Genomic DNA, 19,681 nt, shown 5'->3' with positions numbered 1-19,681 from the left:
AAACTGATATATAGTGGATTTTAATAACTTTTGTTCTACAAATTTCTCACTATATTCGTAACAGTCATTTACTTCTTGACACGGATTATATTTATTCATTGCTTTTGTAAGTCCATTTTGTAAAATTATACTGTCTCTTAAATATTTTATAAACATTACAAGTATTTATATCATAACCCGTAACTTACGGACGACAGTATACATCCATTGTCTACTAAAACAAAATACTACAATTTCACAAAAATTGTAATCTTTTTCATGCAAATCTTTTTCACAGGTCCACCAGACCCGCCAGCGAGTGTTCCAAACATATGCTGTTCTGCAGGGGCAACGACCATCAATTGGCGATCGTCTCCCTACGACGGTGGTTGCACGGTTACTGGTTATACCGTGGAAATGAACCGTGCCGATGAAAACACTTGGATGACGATCGCAGAATCCTGTCTTTCATTGAGTCTCACGCTACCAGCTGTTGGAACAGACACCGTGATACCTGGCGAAAGATATCGTTTCCGCGTAAGAGCTGAAAACATACATGGGGTTAGCGAACCTGGAGAGGAATCTGAATTTGTTCGAATTCCGAAACAAGGGGAAACGTGTTTGCAAGACGACGAAGACGGTAAATATGTAGTTATAAAAGATGATAGTACATATACAGTCAAGGAGAAAAATAAATAGGCAGATATAATCAAGCAGACAGGAAGTTGGTATTATGGAAGTTTAATAAAACTACACAGTACCAGGTTTTATTTATTATATCCTTATAGTACATAGATTATTTAGTAAATAATTCAAATTAATACTTACATGTTTATGTAAAGAAGCTGCAATTAAGGCAATTTCGTTGATATTTGTTTCCACTTCCTGTCCACTTATTTTTGTCTCTGACTACATTTTGCAAACGTGTTGCAGCTCACAAGTTATTAAATTTCAATCACGCTCTCGCTTTGACACATAAAATGTTTGATATTTTAACGAAATCTCTACGAAAAGATTGAGACGAAAAATTACGCATATCAGTAACGATTATTTTACTTTCTCCTCGAGCTTATGAAATTTGACAATGATAAAGAAATACGAGTGAGCTGAGAAACGATTCAAAGTACACAGCAGCATTTCAAATATTAAGTATTTTGTACGTAACAAAGCAAATCCATGAAACATACGACATTTTCAGAATTCAAGCCACCGTTCGAAGCTCGAATAGTGGAAATGGAAGATGGACAATTGTTTAATCATCGGTACGAAATATTGGAGGAATTGGGCAAAGGTCGATACGGAACTGTACGGAGGGTGGTGGAGAAATCTTCAGGTACGAGCTTCGCGGCAAAATTTGTCAGGACCATCAAAACGAAGGATCGAGAGCAAGTTCGAGAGGAAATTAGGATCATGAACATGCTGCGACATCCAAAACTCCTCCTTTTGGCGGCTGCTTTCGAAAGTCCTCGAGAAATCACGATGGTCACGGAGTAGTAAGCTTCCATATTAAAATAAAAAATATATTTATCCGTTTATAAAAACGTTAAAAAATAATTTGATTCGTAAAACGTTATGTTCTTTAGTATTTCTGGTGGCGAACTTTTCGAGAGAGTTGTTGCTGACGATTTTACCTTGACCGAAAGAGACAGTATACTCTTCATGAAACAAATTTGCGAGGGTGTCGAATATATGCATCAGAATAAAGTGGTGCACTTGGACCTGAAGGTAAGGAAAGGTGTTATTTGTTTAGTTGAAACCTTGGACATTGATATAGATTTGACTGTTCTAAAATCATTTAAAAATTATTACTATATTACCGTAAATTATATCAATTACATTAAGTATAAGTAATTTAATAATTACGCTATCCCATAGAATTAAAGAATCGCTAAATTTTGAGGGAAAAATTGCTTGAACTGCTGTAACATAAATTATTATTCAAATTATGCTAAAATTATTTTATTAATTTTCTTTAGTTAATACAAATGAATTTCTTGCAGCCGGAGAACATAATGTGTCGAACACGAACTTCCCATCAAATAAAACTCATCGATTTTGGTCTAGCACAGACACTCAAACCAGACACACCGATCAGAGTCCTTTTCGGCACACCAGAATTCATTCCACCAGAAATAATAAGTTACGAACCGATCGGTACCGAATCGGACATGTGGAGCGTCGGTGTAATCTGTTACGTTCTGTAAGCGATTAAAATACTTAATTGCACTCTTTACAAGTTTATTATATAATTAACAACGTCGTAAATGCTCAGCTTAACCGGTTTATCACCATTCATGGGCGACAATGACGCCGAGACCTTCGCCAACATTACTCGAGCTGACTACGACCTGGAAGATGAGGCCTTCGATGCGATTTCCAACGACGCTAAGGACTTCATCAGCAGCCTGCTTGTCAAGCGAAAGGAGTACGCGTTTGATAAATATACTAGCTACAGCCTTTGCACTGTACAATTAGTTTTTTCAATTGGCGTGAAATACCAACTTCGCGTTAGAGAAAAGATAAATTCTTCAATATTCATTTGTTTCTATACTCTCCTAAACTAATTTTTTCTATACAACTTGGGCATACTCGTCGTTGTATATAATGTAACAGCGAAGGAGAATATGTAAATTTTCGGAAAAAAACTACAAGTAAATTATAAAACCAAATTCAACAATGATTTACTATTGAATCTATCGTGCAAGTGTATAGATACTACGGTGTAAAGGTTGAAAATTATTCTTATGTTGCTTACGTTAGAATATTACACGTGGAAATTACGAATGGAAACTTCGAACAAGGCTCTGAAGTGCATTTAACATATTCTAGGAAAAAACAGTTTTTATGTTACGCTTTAAGCTTTTACGTCCATAAGTTTCAAACATCTGACTTGCTTCTTGTATTCGATATTACTTACATCGCCTTCTAACAAAATGTCTGAAATCTGTGTGTACTAAAACGATCGACAAGGATTGTAGAATCATACTTTACTACTGATTCAACTGTGTCCAAAATGTTCTATAAATTCTTAATCGAGGTTTCTATGTAATTAATTTATTACGTTTATAGATCGCGAATGTCGGCGAGACAATGTTTGGAACATGCTTGGATGGCGCAACACGCGGAAGCTATGAGTAGGATAGCTTTGCCGACAGAAAAGCTGAAGAAATTCATCGTACGAAGAAAGTGGCAGGTAAGAATTAACAACTCGATACTCGTTGCTTTACATATTTTTTACATCGTCCGTCATTGTGATAGATTGCAATGTTTTGAGCTTGTTTAAAAACGATAAGTAATTTACGATTTACGGTAAGTAATTTGATACTAATATCTGGAACAACTATTGCAAATTATCCCGAGTAAAACAGTATTATATCTTTTCAAAGAGCAAAGACGAATATAGTTTTTTCTAAAACCGTGAAATTGATGTATCGAGAAATTCCTTCACGCACAGTTGATACACTCATAACAAAAACATTCCCTGTCAAATTCTTCGACTTTTCAGATAACGATACATTCCAGTAGACGAAAAGAAAATCCACAACGTGGTCGAATTAATATTATAAAGATTGATTAACATCTTGACTTATCGTCGAATGAAAGCTAATAAATTCAATAGAAACAACATTTGTTATGAAATCCATAAATTTATGATTACGATTTAGCGACACATTTACAGCAATTTTGTAATATGATGAATATCTTGCTAGAAAAAAGAAAAAACATGTTTATCAAACCGAAGTGGAAGATACTAGAGTATCCTTTTGCTCTGCCTCGAAAAAGACAAACCTGGACGATGATCGGTTTTGTTATAAGCAATTTGATTAAATCATTCTAATTATGCGACCCTTTTTTATTCGAAAAACAATTATTTTGTTTTTATCAAAGCTAATCACAAAAATTCGATACCGTAGTTGCCACTAATCTAAGCATGGATTTGATCGTGTTGCGTGTGTGTGCGCTTCTGTTTGTTACGATAGAAAACAGGAAATGCCATTCGTGCACTGGGAAGGATGGCGATACTTTCAGCGAACAGCAGACGAAGTCCAACAGCGACCGCAGAATCCTCGCCAACCTCGGATCCCTCGAATCCTATTGAATCGCCACGAACGATCGATTTTGATGTTTCATCGAACGAACAAAAGTCACGTGACATTGACGATGCGATGGGAAAGAACAACGGGAGCACGAGCGAGCTAGATACTCGAGAAAGGAACCTGTATTCGTTCTGTTATAAGACAAAGATGAACATCTCGCCAGAGGAAACGTTAGACTCGTCTCTAAAGGAAGAAACACGCGTATCGTCGGACCTTGACGAGTCGTCATTGAAAAATGAACCGACGACGGATCACGCGGGATCGTGTTCTCAGGGAAATGGATCCGCAGGGACCCGAGAAACTGATACAGCTGAGGAAACTGAGGGCCAGAACGAAGTTCAGTCAGAGGAACTGCTTCCTATGGAGAGAATCGAAGAGGAAACCGAAATCGTGACGCGATGTCAGGTCGAGGAGCGCACCTTGATAACGGAAGAAATTTCGATTTTAACGAATGTAACCGTGGAAGGAAAAAGTTTGATCGACTTCAACGACAAATCGGAATCTTATCAGGATTTACTTTGGGATGAGGTTACTACAAAATCAACGATCAGTGATGAGATTAATTCTCCGGAATTAATGACTTCAGAATGCAAACAAGACTCGACTTGGAACGTCGAAGAAAAGACGGTCAGTGAGGATACAGTTATGGAAATAGACAAGGAATTGAAGCAGAGGACCGATAGAGAATCGAGTGTGAACTCGCAGAAGTCGCGTCGGGTTTTCAGAGGCGACTCGCGAGATTCTGGGATCGGAGATTGTATTTCCAATTTATCCGCGTCTTCGCAACAAGTGAACGAACTGGGTATTTCGTCGATTAAAGAGGAAGAGGCGGACAACGAAAATAATAGCGACAACCTTAAAAACGTGTTACAAAAGGTGGAGCAATTTGAAAGTCATAGGACATCGCTCGAGGAAATCACCGGAATGTCAGATGCAGGAAACATTGAAGTTTCGGACCCAAAGAAATATACCAAAGGAAATATCGAGGTAGCTACACTGAGTGGTGTGACTAAAGCTTCGCGTGAAATTAATCGACAGCATGAAGGTGTGTTCAATAAATAATTTTCGTTCTCCTCTTTTTTAACTAATCGAATTCTAACGAGTAACAAGTATTTTTCGATAAATGATTTTGCTACAACGTTTATGAATTGATATGTTTTTAGTGCCCGACGAAATTGAGGACCCAAGGCTACTAATCGGAAGAATTCGTAGCAAGTTCGTTCCGACCGGAAACGTGAGTCGTACCGCCAAATTATTCGAGAAAGAGGCAGCAGAATCGAAATCACCGACGAACGTACTGCAAGTGTCGCAACGTACAAATCCTGTGGTCACTATGACGCCAGGAAAACCACACAACGAGAGGATACAAAAAGCTTTCGCCTTTTGGAATAAATAAGCCGTGAACGAGTATAGCATATGAATCATCATCGATATCACTCGGAGAATAACCGGTATTTTTCGATAAACTGACGAATATTTTAAAAATCGTTTGACTGAAACTCTAAAAGTGTTATTTTCGTGTTTTAAAAGAGTCACGGATGAATAGAATTATTAATAATATATAAGTTGTTTTTTAAATATCGAAACGTGCGTTGTGTTATTACACAAACAATAATTTGATCATACACCAAACCTCGTTAATAATTACGAAAACGAAAAAAAAAAAAAATAGAAAGGGTAAAAACTGGAACTTTATCGACGCGATAGTGACGAGTTGAAGTGAAACAATTCTAATCGCAAGAAAAGAAAAACATATTTATTTATTTAACGACAAGTTTCTTATCAGCCTGAGATAAATATTTATAACATAGGTACAACATATTTACAATTTATTTCATTGCCATTCTTTATCTTTTCTTCTTCATCAAAATTGCACTGAAAAACATTTCGGCGCATTGAAATCACGAATAAGACTTGATCTTTGACATTTACATTTTCTGTTGTGTAGATATCTTCGATGATTTCGAGAGTTTGGATTTCGAGATACTCGCAAATTTATTGCAAACGAGAAAGAAAGATTCGTTTGCATGGTCGATGCGTGTAAATAGCTGTCAGTAACATTTTACAAGCGTAGAAAATATGTAATGTATTTATTACTTCCTTTGCACCCTTTGCTTTCTTACAAACGTAAGAAAGTGATTACATGTATTATTATAAATTACATGTGAATAAAAAGAAATAAAAATTCTCCCAAAATTAATTTTTGCCCCACAAAAAAAAAAGATTGATATAGTCTACTTAGAGGATAAAAGATGTGGTGAAATAGGCAGCAACTGTAACTCGTCGTCAATTTTCAAATAACACAGATCTTCCTTCGTTGCAGGCTTCCAATCAACGTTGATAAACTCATCTTTAACTGAGGTAGGATCCCTATATTAAACATATACGATATATAAATTCTAAAATTCATATTTATGCTTTTTAAAATCACGTTGAAAATTTACCCAGTTCTGGCAAAATTAGTCCACATTCTAGTCATTCTTTCTAACGTAATCCTGTCCTTCGTACCAATCGCCGGTGGATCAGGATTTTCAGTTTTACATTTGGGTAAATATAGCAAATACGTGACATCATCGGTATGAGACGCTCCTGCAGTATAAGAGCAAATATCGTATAATGATCATATATACAATCTGATAATTATGCGGTAATGGATCTAAAAATTAAAGTTACCAGAAATCTGTCGTGTTACTAGGAGATCCGTTGGGGTTTTCTCACTGCCAACGTACGAAAATACACAGAGATAACTAGGCGCGGTCGTTCTTTTCACCCGATCCTCTAGTAACAACATCGCGGGAATGCCGAAATTAATAAGACTGAGTAATTCTGAAAATTCGGTTAAGTTTTCCACGCTGATCGGTTTTCCACCGAAATACTGATTTTTTACCAACTCGAACAATTTTTTTATTTCAGCATCCCCTAATTTCTTCAATGATCCCAAATTTTTCACGTGACCATAGAGATACTGGTTGAAAGCGCTTATTAATTGTTCGCTCTTATCTGAGAAACACGAAAATCGCACAGTATCATTGTTCGTGCAACAAACAATTATCTTTAGTATCTTTCTTTTTTTTTTCTTTTAACTTTTTACTATATCCACCTTTTATGATCATCAAATATTCGTGTGCCGTGTAACTGATTATCACAGGCACATCTGCTTCCTTCGTAATTAATTGTTCAATAGGTTCTGGTAAAACAGGATTCTCCGCCACTTCGTCACTGTTGGGTCTAAAAGGTAGGACACTGGCCTTCTCTCTCTACAATACAAAACGACGAGTTCAAATTCTTTATTTGTTCCAATCTCCAATGTTTGATTATAATTAATGAAGCATGTTAAAAGAAAACTTGTTGCCTCCGGAGATAAAAGTGTAATTTGGGCTTTTACGATGTCCTCGGTCGGCACTGTTCGTAGAAATTCAAAAACTTCAACAGGATCATTAGAATTGTTGCCAAGAAGCGAGGCAAATTTAAAACTGTCTTCAGAACTATTTTCAATCTCAGAATTTGCCCAAGGACACATCAATGTACCACTCTGCAAAATCGCTTTGTGAAACAGTCCTAAAAATCAACATACAACTAACGGGATTAACAAATCTTTTCGAAACCTCGATATATCTCGATAAATCACAAAACATTTCGGCGCATTGAAATCACGAATAAGACTTGATCTTTGACATTTACAATATCTGTTGTGTAGGTATCATCGATGATTTCGAGAGTTTAGATTTCGATTAATTTGATCAAAAACGTAGTCAAAATCACGTTTTACCTTTCGCCCGAGGCGATACGAGTAAGGAATGTACTAGAGCACCTCCAGCGCTAACTCCAAAAATCGTAACATTATTGGTGTCTCCGCCAAAGTTGGCAATATTTTCCTTGACCCACTCTAAAGCTATGATCAAATCCTTCAAGCCTAGATTTCCTGGCGCGACTCGGTGACCCAAATTTAAAAATCCTTAAAGTTTAAAAAGCTGGATGATTCTACAGCTTTTCTGTTTATTCGTAAAGTAAAAATTTTGTTTCGAAATTGCATGCACAATCTCTTTTTTGATATTTTTCGAATGTATGCATATATGATGTTGACAGAAATAGGCATGGTTTTACCGTAAAACTGAACCAAAACTAACCGAATGCGCCAAGCCTGTAGTTAGCTGAGACAACTACAACATCTTTAGCGAGTAAATAATCAGGCCTCGATTCGTAGAAACTCGAATTTCCTACTATGAATGCCCCTCCATGTATCCAGAACATAACCGGTTTCGATTGATCGAGAGAATTCGTGTAAACATTCAAATAAAGACAATCTTCGTTGCCGATAACATCGAAAGGCGGATTTTCTTCCAACTGTGGGCACGTGTATTTCGTGTCCTTGGATGTATCCTTGATGCCAGTCCATGGTGCAGGTGGTTGAGGATCCTACTTTTGTAAGAAAAAAAAGAACTCTTGGATGGAAAATAAATACGACGTTACATGATGCATTACTTTAACTATCTTTGCAGATCACTCGTATTAATCAGATTCTATTAAACGGTAATTTACTTGCGGTATCTATTAACGGTATCTGCGGTATCTATTAACGGTAAAAACTTGCTGTAACGTTAGGTAATTTCTTCAAGTTGTTTCCAATGGTAAATAATTATTCCGAATAGTTTGAACAAAATGTAATAAAATAATTGCAATTGCACAATTTTTCGATTTCCCTTAAACGATATAATTATGAGAATTGAGTTCACATTCGAAAACCGAGAATCATGAAATAGGAATAGTAGGACACCACGGTACCGTTTTTAACGTAGACGACTACAAGAACATTGGAGTTCCAACTCCGCCAGTACATATTTCTTACAATTTTTACATATTACGATTACTACACGATGATGTTTGACATGGCATGATAAAGTTGAAACAAGCCAAGAACAAGTACCGGAAACGTACCTTAAATCTAAGATTTCCGATAGGAGGAGCGGCGAAAGGTATCCCTCTGAAAGCGATATACGATAATCCTAGGGCACTTTTCAATACTGCGCCTTTCAATTTTCCTTCCTTCACGGTTACTAACGGTTTGCTCATTGTTCACAAAGTTCTTGCCAACTTGATACTGCCATATTTTTTTACGTACAAAACCGTGTATACTCGTAGCGATATGAATTCTATCCAATTGTCATTGTCACATCCATTAGTATTATCAGACAGATCGTTAAAGGCATATATTTCAATAATCTACGTTACAAAGCTTATAAATATGTAGTCTTCGTGTCTAAATATACTGAATATATTATTATTATTAACAGTACTACATACTATTGCAATTACTATTTATAAGTAAGTCGCGAAAGAATACATATAATCTGGAGTATGTGTAGTGTAAATAGTATGGAATATAAAATTAATTTTTTGGTAAATACTAAAATATGAATAAGATAGTCGGTCGTCCATGCTGGCGATTGTACAAAAAATGTTAAAGTATAGGAAATCCTTGGGACCCGTTATCCCACGCCGCAGTACCGCAGGGGATTTCACGTATGACACCCTCGAGTATTTTGCCCTCATCTTAATAGAATCGAGGGTGACGAAAGTCAGACAAACGCTGCAAGCGTTCGAGACTTGGCGTTTGCTTATATTTGTACGAAACATTGCTCGTATCATCGATGATTTACAAAAACCGTGTGCGCGGGCACAAAACACGAAGCAAAAGCAACTTCTGCTATTTTCCTTATCTTCCATACGATAAGTTTTACAAACTAAAAGTAAAAATATCTACTAAAATATTAGCTTGTCGACGTAAGTGGGTTAATAATTTTCTATAGAGAATCTCGAGTTTAATCTTAATATTTCATTTAAAGAACAAATCACATGACCAGTAACTAAAACTAAAAACCAGTGACAGCAGAATATAACTCCCTGTGCGAAGCTATTCAACTTTTATCCGAAAAACTTCGCGATATAATTAACAGCATTGAAAATATTTCAGCTTAAAATCTCAAGTAACTCGCCCTGTATAGTTTGCGGTCTTTTTATCAGATATTTTTCTAAAAACTATCGTGACATTAGCTTTAGCATAACGTTTGATTTAGAAATAATCGAGGATTTACAAATTCCTCGGAAACAACTGATAAGTAATGCAATACCAGGAAATATATCGCGTTCAAAGCAATTGTTCTCGCGATATTATATGTATACATATATCTGTAAGTGTAATACAGTAAAATCTAATTAACTCGAGCCTCTGTAATTCGAAAACGTCTATAAGACAAAATTTTTATTCATTCCCTTCCGCTTCCTGTACAAACTTCTGCAAATCTATGTAATATAAAGATAGAAGAATATAGAAATATAATCTCCCTCTAACTCGAATCATTTCCTGTACGTTTAGATGCGTTGTTTTACCTCTGTAACTCGACCTTTCAGAGAAGCTCGACCTCTTCAACACGAGGTTCACCCACATAAGTTACGGTTTTATGATCGCTGCGTTTAGAACTCGAAGTACCGTGCCGCCATAAGTTTCCTATGCAAACTGAATGTGTTTCGTCAGCCAAGTAAAAAGCAAATTACGCGTCTCTACGCCTTTGAATATCTGTAAACCGAAAAATATAATCCATGTATAAGGCCTCTGTAAGTCGAGTTTTCGTTCGTCAAAAATCTCACTTACACGAAAACTTCGATAAGTCGAAACCTCTACAACTGGTCAATTTAAACTGTTCCCGTGAGATTCGAGTTATCAAGATTTTACAGTATTTATAATCGTCATATCGTCGATTTGAAATTTATCGAATACCTTTCAGACAACTTTATCGTAATGTTTTCGTTCGTACAAAAAGATTGTCATATTTAACATAGTCGAACATCTGGTGGTTTGTAACGATTGATAAGCTGTGGATTGATAGTGGATATTAAAGGAAAAAAGTAAACATGATAATGATTCATTTTCACACCCTGATTGTAACTGAGCTCCGATGAGCGATTGATGGATGGTATAGTGTTTAATTCAGTTATCAACTGGCGGCCGGTTTGAAGTTTATATAAAAGTTTGAATCAAGATATCTGGAAAAAAAATTGTTGGTCGACATTTAATACGCGATAAATGCGTTTAAGATACTTGTCGGAGTTAGGTGATATATCAAGTCCCTTACGCATTGTGAACTGTGACATACCGATACCGGTTGCGACAAGTGCAAGTTGAGCTCTGCAACTTTGAAACAGGTAACGTTTATTTGACAATTCTTATTTCCATTTAACTTTGTTTTATATTTAATATTCATATAGCGTCGTATGTGACGGTAGATATTTTACTGTGTTAGTTTGTAAATATTATGGTGAAATATATACTCACACTTGAAAATTTCTTTCATTCAGCAATGTTGTCCATTTTTAATACTTTTCACAGCGCGCTATCCATTTTACGCGGTTTAGCATTATTTTTTATTTCAGTTTTACAGCGAGCAAGTGAAGACGCCGTTTGTCGCTATTTGTCTTACATACACACCTGTGTCAATTTAAAGGTAAAAGTATATTCGAAATATAAACGTGACGTTTAACGCTAGATTTATTCAAACTCCTCTTTGAAGGACTTCTTTCGCGTATTTTATTTTCACAATTATAGCTAATAGCTGTACAACGTACTAATACGTGTGATCTCGTTAAAATCGATAACAATTTAATTAATCAATTTTTTAAAACATTAACGCGGTATTTCGATGAAATTTCTATCATTAATATTTAACAAAAATTGCTTATTATCAGATGTTGAAGGCGCTGTTCCTGATTGCTTTTATGGCGTATGCCACTGCGAACAACACGACCGATAGTAAGTATCAAATACATAATTACTCATAGAACTAACGATCAATAAATTTCTGTTTAAACCTCGTTATCAGTATCGTTAAATAATTCCGTAATCCTCGATATATTCTATTCTATTTAATTGCAATAATAAGCAGCTTAAGTTATAGTAATAACGATAATCCGTTTCTGATATTCAGAGAAAATCGTTTGCTACTATGGTAGCTGGTCAGCTTATCGTCCTGGACTTGGAAGATTCGAACCAACCGACATAGATCCCACTCTATGCACTCATATAATCTATACTTTCATTGGTATCTCTAAGAACGGTGACATCAGAATATTGGATAAGTGGATGGATCTACCAACAGGTAGAGATGGTTATGGAAAATTCACCAGACTTCGTCGACTGAATCCAGAAATGAAAGCTTTGATAGCGATAGGTGGTTGGAACGAAGGTTCCTCCAAGTATTCCAAGGTTTTCGCGAATCCTATAAAACGTGCGCAATTCATCCAGAACGTGATTACATTTCTTCAGATGTACGATTTCGACGGTTTCGACGTCGACTGGGAATATCCGAACCAACGTGGCGGCAATCCAGTCGACATACAGAACTATGTCACGTTGTTGAAGGAGCTGAGAGAAGAATTCGACAAACACGATTACATCCTAAGCGTGGCGGTCGGTGCTGCCGAAAACTCAGCTTCTAAATCTTATGATATCTCACAAATGTCTCAATATCCTCACTTAATTAATTTGATGGTGTACGACTTGAATGGACCGTGGAACGATTTCACAGCGGTTAACGCTCCTCTATATCCGTCCTCTCAGGAATATGGGAAACAAGCTAAGCTCAACATGGTAAAATTGCATTCAACGGTTGTCTTCAACTATTATTAGAGTTCGGTATCAAATGAAATATTCTTTACGTTTTACATTTACGTTTTAGCATCGGTCTATTGAATATTGGCTTGAACAAGGTGCACCAGCTGACAAACTCGTTGTTGGTATTCCTGCTTATGGTAGATCTTTCACCTTGGCGAATTCCTCGGAGAACGGCATAGGTTCTAAAGCCATTGGTCCTGGAAAAGCTGGTCCTTACACGCGAGAAGATGGTATGCTTGGTTACAACGAGATCTGCGAATACATTCGACGAGGATGGACGGTGCAACGCGAACCTGAACAACGTGTACCTTATGCTTTCAAGGGCAACCAATGGGTTGGATACGACGATACTATGTGAGTATTCGCTGTTATGAGGACGTAAAAAGAGAGATAAAAGATATAAAAATAAGAATGTAAAGTAATATGTCTACGTTGATAGATCTGTCGAAGAGAAGGCCAAGTACGTCATGTCTAAGGGACTTGGTGGTATAATGATATGGAGCATCGAAACCGATGACTTCAATGGTGTATGTGGTAATAAGTATCCGCTTCTACGCACCATAAATATGGTGTTGAAAGGATATACTCCAACTTCTGCTTCATCGCGTGTTCGAAACTAAACCACCAACACTATCGTCATCGGATTCTGCATGCACTCAGGAAGACTATGTTCGAGATCCAAAAGATTGTTCAGTATTTCACTATTATCGACACGTACGCAACAAATATCTGGTAAATACATTTCATTGCATTTCTGGAATTGTATTTGATAAAACGTTCGATGGTTGCAATTATAGATATGAGATGTAATGTTCCTGGTTGTTAGATCAATGCGAAGATATAAAATAAGATATGCGTTACATTAAACGAGATAATGTATTTTGTAACGGAACGTAATATTTTAAATACAGTTCTAAACATACTGTAATAAATGATTATAAAAGAAAATTAAGATCAGCTGTCATCATTACCAGTTATTATCATTATCGCTTATCATAGTTACATCGTCATGGCATGTATTTCCTCTAACAAAATTATATTAACATTCTTTCATGAGCAATAACATCATATAGAATTGGAGAATAAAGTCGAAGAAACAAATTTAATAAAAGAAACAAATTCTGTGGAAGAAACAAATTCGATCGAAGAAAGCTTAGTAAAATGCTACAAAATATGTATAATTATTCCCTGATTGGTAGGGTTCAAACATTATTTCGTAATATTAGCTTCTTTCTTTTGTTCATTTACTTTATTTCTCTCGTTCTTTTGAGCCTTAAGCATATTACATATTTAAGATGCTATGAAATATTCAAATATGTAATATTTATATGCAAGTTTCAGTGTAAAAGGAGAATAGTTCTTTATATTTCGCTCCAAGTTAGATAAGTATCATTGTACAGAATGGGCTCACAATGGACTTAACATACGTATCTATCTTACGATTAATTAAAACTAAAACGCATGCATCCCACGGTGTCACACGGTGTCCCACATTGACCCCGCAAGGAGGTGTCAGCCCAGTTTAGATCATTCAAAATTCTCTTCAGTGTCTTTTGATCTAAACTGAACTGTGTTAGCGTAGTTCTTAGCTTGGTATTGCTCTCCAAAGATTAATCAACTGATTTGGGAATAATGTTAATATCGAACAATGTAAAGATTAATTTTTGGAAAACAATGCCAATTACCAGGTCTCACCACGAGGAGGTGACTACGCAAGAGACCCGCCCATGAGTTATTTAACATTATGCATCGGTCTCGACGTTCAACCTATTGGCAAGAATGTCGAGTTCTGGCTCTATTTGATCATGGGCCTGCGTAAAGAGATAGTTATTTCGTAGCCTAAGCGCGAAACACCTATCTCCTACGCAGCAGTTACACGAGTCTTTACAAACGTAAAACAAAGCTTACACAACACAATATCTATCTCCCACACAACGCAACATGTATCTCACACACAACGATTACATCGATCAGTATAAACATCGTACAATAATTCGTAACCCTACTGGCAGCATTCGGTATCAAAGACACATTTAACCAACTTGGAACGAGAGAAAGAAAGTGTAGCTACTGACATTGTATATACAATTTCGTGTCTTGCAGAAGGGACATACGAATCGCTGTACTAAACTGTTTAACGTACTACTATTGCGACACTATAAGACATTGAAGATATTGAAAAGTTATAAAAACTCTAACGTGATCTCAATAAAATTCCCTTAAAAATGGGAAAACAAGAACATGCCCGATCAATCAGACGATAAAGGAAAAAATCGCGGCGCGCCCGTAACGAACGAGATCGCGATCTCTCGAAAGAACTAACAAATCTACGCGACGTACTCCCGTGCACTGGATAACACTAAGGATCAGCGGAAAGCCCAAGAATTGACCGTAACTCGATTCCCGTTTCGCCGTTCGAAACTTACGCAAGTCGCGGTCGATGGCGCCGACCGATGATGCCAGTGATCCGCTGGTGATCCAGCCGTGGATCCAGCACATAGGCCAGTAACTTAACACACTCCAACTGAACAAGTGGAACCCGGGGAGGGACCGCTGAACAGGATTACAAAGGCAAGGCCCCAACTGAACAGTGGGGTCCACCCCCGCGGGACCGAACAGGATTACGGAGGACGTGAAATTACAGGTCTCTGTCCGAGTACCGAAGTACCAATCGGACAGGACTGCAGATCCGCGACTGAATCCCCAACGGATTCGCAAGCATCACCGGCGCGACGACAACTCCCGCGATTCGCGGCAAACGACGAGCAGTTGTCGAGTAGTCACCAAGACAGAGGTGTTCTTGGGGCGACTTACGAATCCAGAGAGTTGTCCAGTGTACGTTGACCCGCACGCACCCGGAATACGCGCGAGCGAGTACGCCACGCGACAGTTTGAAAGAACTGAGTGATCGCGAACCGATAAATCGCGAGTACAATTTCTCCATTGTGGTAAGCGAGGATAGGGAAACGAGATTTTTCTTTTTTCGTTCCAAGATAGATAAATATCGTTGTACAGAATGAGCTCACAACGCACTTAACATAGGTATCTACCTTACGATTAATTAAGGCTAAAACGCACGCATTCCACGGTATCCCGCGGAGTCAAACGGTGTCCAACGATGTCCAACGATGTCCAACGATGTCCCACGGTGTCCAACGTTGTCCCACGGTGTCCAACGATGTCCAACGATGTCCCACGGTGTCCCACGATGTCCAACGATGTCCAACGTTGTCCAACGGTGTCCAACGATGTCCAACGATGTCCAACGTTGTCCAACGGTGTCCAACGGTGTCCAACGGTGTCCCACGATGTCCAACGATGTCCAACGTTGTCCAACGATGTCCAACGATGTCCAACGATGTCCAACGTTGTCCAATGGTGTCCAACGATGTCCAACGTTGTCCAACGGTGTCCAACGGTGTCCAACGATGTCCAACGATGTCCAACGATGTCCAACGGTGTCCAACGATGTCCAACGATGTCCAACGTAGTCCAACGATGTCCAACGATGTCCAACGTAGTCCAACGGTGTCCGACGATATCCAACGATGTCCCACGGTGTCCCACGGTGCAGCCCAGTCTGGATCATCCAAAATTCTCTTGGTGGCTTTTGGTGATCCAAACTGGACTGGTGCGTAGTTCTTAGCTTGACATCCTTTTCCAAAGATTAATCAACAGATTAATTTTTGGAAAACGATGCCAATTACCGGGTCTCACCACGAGGAGGTGACTACGCAAGAGACCCACCCATGAGTTATTTAACATTATGCATCGGTCTCGACGTTCAACCTATTGGCAAAAATGTCAAGTTCTGACTCTATTTGTCCACGGGTCTGCGTAGGGAGATAGTTGTTTTCTATCCTAACTGCGAAACATCCATCTCCCACACAACGATTGCATTGATCAGTACAAACATCGTACAATAATTCGTAACCCTATTGGCGGCAGTAGGTATCAAAAAAACATTTGTCTAACTTGGAACGAGAGAAAGAAAATGAAGCTACTGACACTGTATATACCATTTCCTGTTTTGCAAAAAGGATATTTGAGTCGTTGTACGAAACTGTTTAACATTCTATTTTTGCGATATTAAACTTTTGAAGATATCGAAAAGAAACTCTATCATGACCGCAATAAGCTTTCCGTAAAAATGGGTAAGCAAGAAGAAGCTCGAACAATCAGACGACGAAAGGAAAATCGCGATGCACTGAGAATGAACGAGATCGCGATCTGTCGAGGAACTAACAAACCTACGCGACGTACCCCTGTACACGAGATAACATTAGGGTTTAGCGGAAAGCCCAAGGATTGACCGTCACTGGATTCCTGTTTTGCCGTTCGAAACTTACACGAATCACAGTCGATGGCACCGACCGATGATGTCAGTGATTCAGCACCTAGGCTTGCAACTTAACACACTCCAACTGAACAAGCAGCGCCCGGGAAGCAATCGCTGAACAGAATTACGAAGGCAAAGCCCCAACTGAACAGTGGGGCCCGCGCCCGCGGAGCCAATCGAACAGGATTACGAAGGATGCGAAATTGTAGGTCCCTGTCCGAGTACCGAAGTACCAATCGGACAGGACTGCAGATTCGCAAGCATCACCGGTGTGACGACAACTCCCGCGATCTAACGCAAACGTCGAGCAGTCATCAAGACAGAGGGGTCCTTGGGCCGACTTACGAATCCAAAGAGTTGTCCAGTGCACGTTGACCCGCACGTACCCGAAATACGCATGAGGGAGTACGCCACGCGACAGTTTGAAAGAATTGAGCGATCGCAAAGCGATAAATCGCGAAAATAATTTTTCCTGGTAAGCGTGGTAATCAAGAGAGAAGAGATTTTCATTTTTCGTTCCAAGATGGATAAGTATCGTTGTACAGAATTGGCTCACAATGCAGTTAACATAGGTATTTATCTTACGATTAATTAAGTCTAAAACACACGGATCCCACGGTGTCCCACGGTGCCCCGCGGGGGAGTATTAGTCCTATCTAGATCACCAAAACAATTTTGGATGATCCAGACTAGACTATATTAAAGTAGTTTTCCGCTTGATATAATTTTTCAAATAGTAATACTCGGAAATATTAATATATGTAATTTTCCATTAGTAATCTAATCCTAATATTAAAGTTAATGTTACATTAATTTTTTAATATTCATAGCATGCATATTTATAAATAACACGAATATATTCTCAAGTGTATATGTTTAACCTAATTATTAAAAAACTAATTATTATAATCGCGCTGTGCAAGAAGACCTATCCTAAACTAATAAATTTAAAAAAAGAATGTTACTACTCGCGGGTATAAGAAATACCCGCGGTCACTATACTCGCAAAAAATTCTACGTAATACAACCGGTCACCCGTGCCGATTCGAACCTTTCATCCTACGACATGATTGAGTGACCGGAGGAACAGAAATGCATGCGACTCACCGTTCGAAGTGGAGAAACAGAGGACGTACCATGGATGCTGCGCCACCCCAGCGAATATCATTCTTCAACCGCTGGAGAGTCTTTATCCTCTTGAGAGATGCACTGACTCTAATACCGGAAACGAATGTTCAAAAGTAGACTGTTAAAATCAAGGCTACGTTTCCGCGACTTTAATCAAAACTATCGATTTTAAAATATTGAAAGGAAACTATTCCGTAGCAAACACTGACTCTACAAACCGCATTGCGCGCGGTTACAAATATTCCTTGAAAATAAAGCTGTTTAAGGGAGGGATGGGTGGGGGAGAGTGGTGGAAAAGAAGCTAAATATCGTTTCGATAATTTTCTTCTTTTCTGTATCGAACGTTTATTTAGAAAATACCGCTATTCTTTTACGCTTAGAAATTATTATTAAGAAATTGAAACAAGTATGAAAAATATTAGTTGAAAATTGCCAGATGTTTTTCGATATCAAACAAATGCTTACGCGTACCGTGAATGTAATGCATTCGTTCGCAACAATTATACTGTTCGTTATTAGAATACGAAAATGTTATAAATTAATGGCTTAAGTATTATAAATTAATGGTATAATTGTTATAAATTAATGGCTTAAATATTATAAAGTAATGGCATAAATGTTATAAATTAATAGTTGAAATGTTGTTTGTTAATAGTCTAAATATTGTTGTTTAATAGCTTAAATGTTGTTGATTAATAGTGGAAATATTATAAAGTAATAGTTTAAATGTTGTTAATTAATAATTCAAATGTTGTTTATTAATAGTTAAAATGTTATAAATTAATGGCTTAGATGTTATAAATTAATGGCTTAAATGTTATAAAGTTATAGTTTAAATGTCGTTAATTAATAGTTAAATGTTGTTTATTAATAGCTTAAATGTTGTTGATTAATAGTTTAAATGTTGTTTATTAATGGTTTAAGTGCTATAAATTAATAGTGGAAATGTTATAAAGTAATAGTTTAAATGTTGTTAATTAATAATTTAAATGTTATAAATTAATGGCTTAAATGTTATAAAGTAATAGTTTCAATGTTGTTAATTAATAGTTTCAGTGCTATAAATCAATAGTGGAAATGTTATATAGTAATAGTTTAAATGTTGTTGATTAATAGTTTAAATGTTGTTTATTAATAGTTAAAATGTTATAAATTAATGCCTTAAATGTTATAAAGTAATAGTTTAAATGTTGTTAATTAATAGTTAAAAGTTGTTTATTAATAGCTTAAATTTTGTTTATTAATAGCTTAAATGTTGTTGATTAATGGTTTAAGTGCTATAAATTAATAGTGGAAATGTTATAAAGTAAAAGTTTAAATGTCGTTAATTAATAGTTAAATGTTGTTTATTAATAGCTTAAATGTTGTTGATTAATAGTTTAAATGTTATAAAGTAATAGTTTAAATGTTATGAATTAATAATATAAATGTTATAAATTAATGGCATAAATGTTGTTTATTAATAGTTTAAAT

General features: G+C 37.1%; 3 protein-coding genes across 4 annotated transcripts in view; 2 read left to right on the top strand and 1 right to left on the bottom strand.

The window, feature by feature from the left end:
- The window catches only part of LOC122569051 (titin homolog), a 74,535-nt gene extending 68,271 nt beyond the window's left edge, over positions 1 to 6,264 (top strand). For both annotated transcript variants that reach the window (XM_043729514.1, XM_043729513.1), the window contains exons 41-48: positions 278 to 619; positions 1,178 to 1,472; positions 1,563 to 1,704; positions 1,980 to 2,179; positions 2,252 to 2,404; positions 3,049 to 3,172; positions 3,960 to 5,121; positions 5,240 to 6,264. In XM_043729514.1, coding sequence (XP_043585449.1) covers positions 278 to 619; positions 1,178 to 1,472; positions 1,563 to 1,704; positions 1,980 to 2,179; positions 2,252 to 2,404; positions 3,049 to 3,172; positions 3,960 to 5,121; positions 5,240 to 5,472 — 2,651 coding nt within the window. In that variant the 3' untranslated portion in view covers positions 5,473 to 6,264. The remainder of the gene's footprint in view (positions 1 to 277; positions 620 to 1,177; positions 1,473 to 1,562; positions 1,705 to 1,979; positions 2,180 to 2,251; positions 2,405 to 3,048; positions 3,173 to 3,959; positions 5,122 to 5,239) is intronic.
- Positions 6,148 to 9,207, bottom strand: LOC122569053 (esterase FE4-like). Its single transcript, XM_043729516.1, has 8 exons — positions 9,012 to 9,207; positions 8,204 to 8,492; positions 7,846 to 8,031; positions 7,429 to 7,634; positions 7,177 to 7,333; positions 6,750 to 7,076; positions 6,521 to 6,665; positions 6,148 to 6,446 (listed from the first exon to the last, which is right to left on the bottom strand). Exons 1-8 carry the CDS (start codon positions 9,144 to 9,146, stop codon positions 6,311 to 6,313), a joined length of 1,581 nt encoding a protein of 526 aa, XP_043585451.1. The 5' UTR covers positions 9,147 to 9,207; the 3' UTR covers positions 6,148 to 6,310.
- Positions 9,208 to 11,138: 1,931 nt separating this feature from the next.
- Positions 11,139 to 13,693, top strand: LOC122569050 (chitinase-3-like protein 1). Its single transcript, XM_043729512.1, is given in 7 exon segments — positions 11,139 to 11,276; positions 11,505 to 11,575; positions 11,817 to 11,880; positions 12,056 to 12,717; positions 12,806 to 13,095; positions 13,181 to 13,351; positions 13,353 to 13,693. Coding segments are annotated over 5 exon segments (1,386 nt in total). The 5' UTR covers positions 11,139 to 11,276; positions 11,505 to 11,575; the 3' UTR covers positions 13,552 to 13,693.
- The last annotated feature ends 5,988 nt before the right edge of the window (positions 13,694 to 19,681 follow it).

Source organism: Bombus pyrosoma, linkage group LG7 (assembly GCF_014825855.1).
Source record: "Bombus pyrosoma isolate SC7728 linkage group LG7, ASM1482585v1, whole genome shotgun sequence".
Lineage (NCBI taxonomy): Eukaryota > Metazoa > Arthropoda > Insecta > Hymenoptera > Apidae > Bombus > Bombus pyrosoma.
Note: the sequence above shows the minus strand (reverse complement) of the source record. Positions and strands in the feature narration are given on the sequence as shown.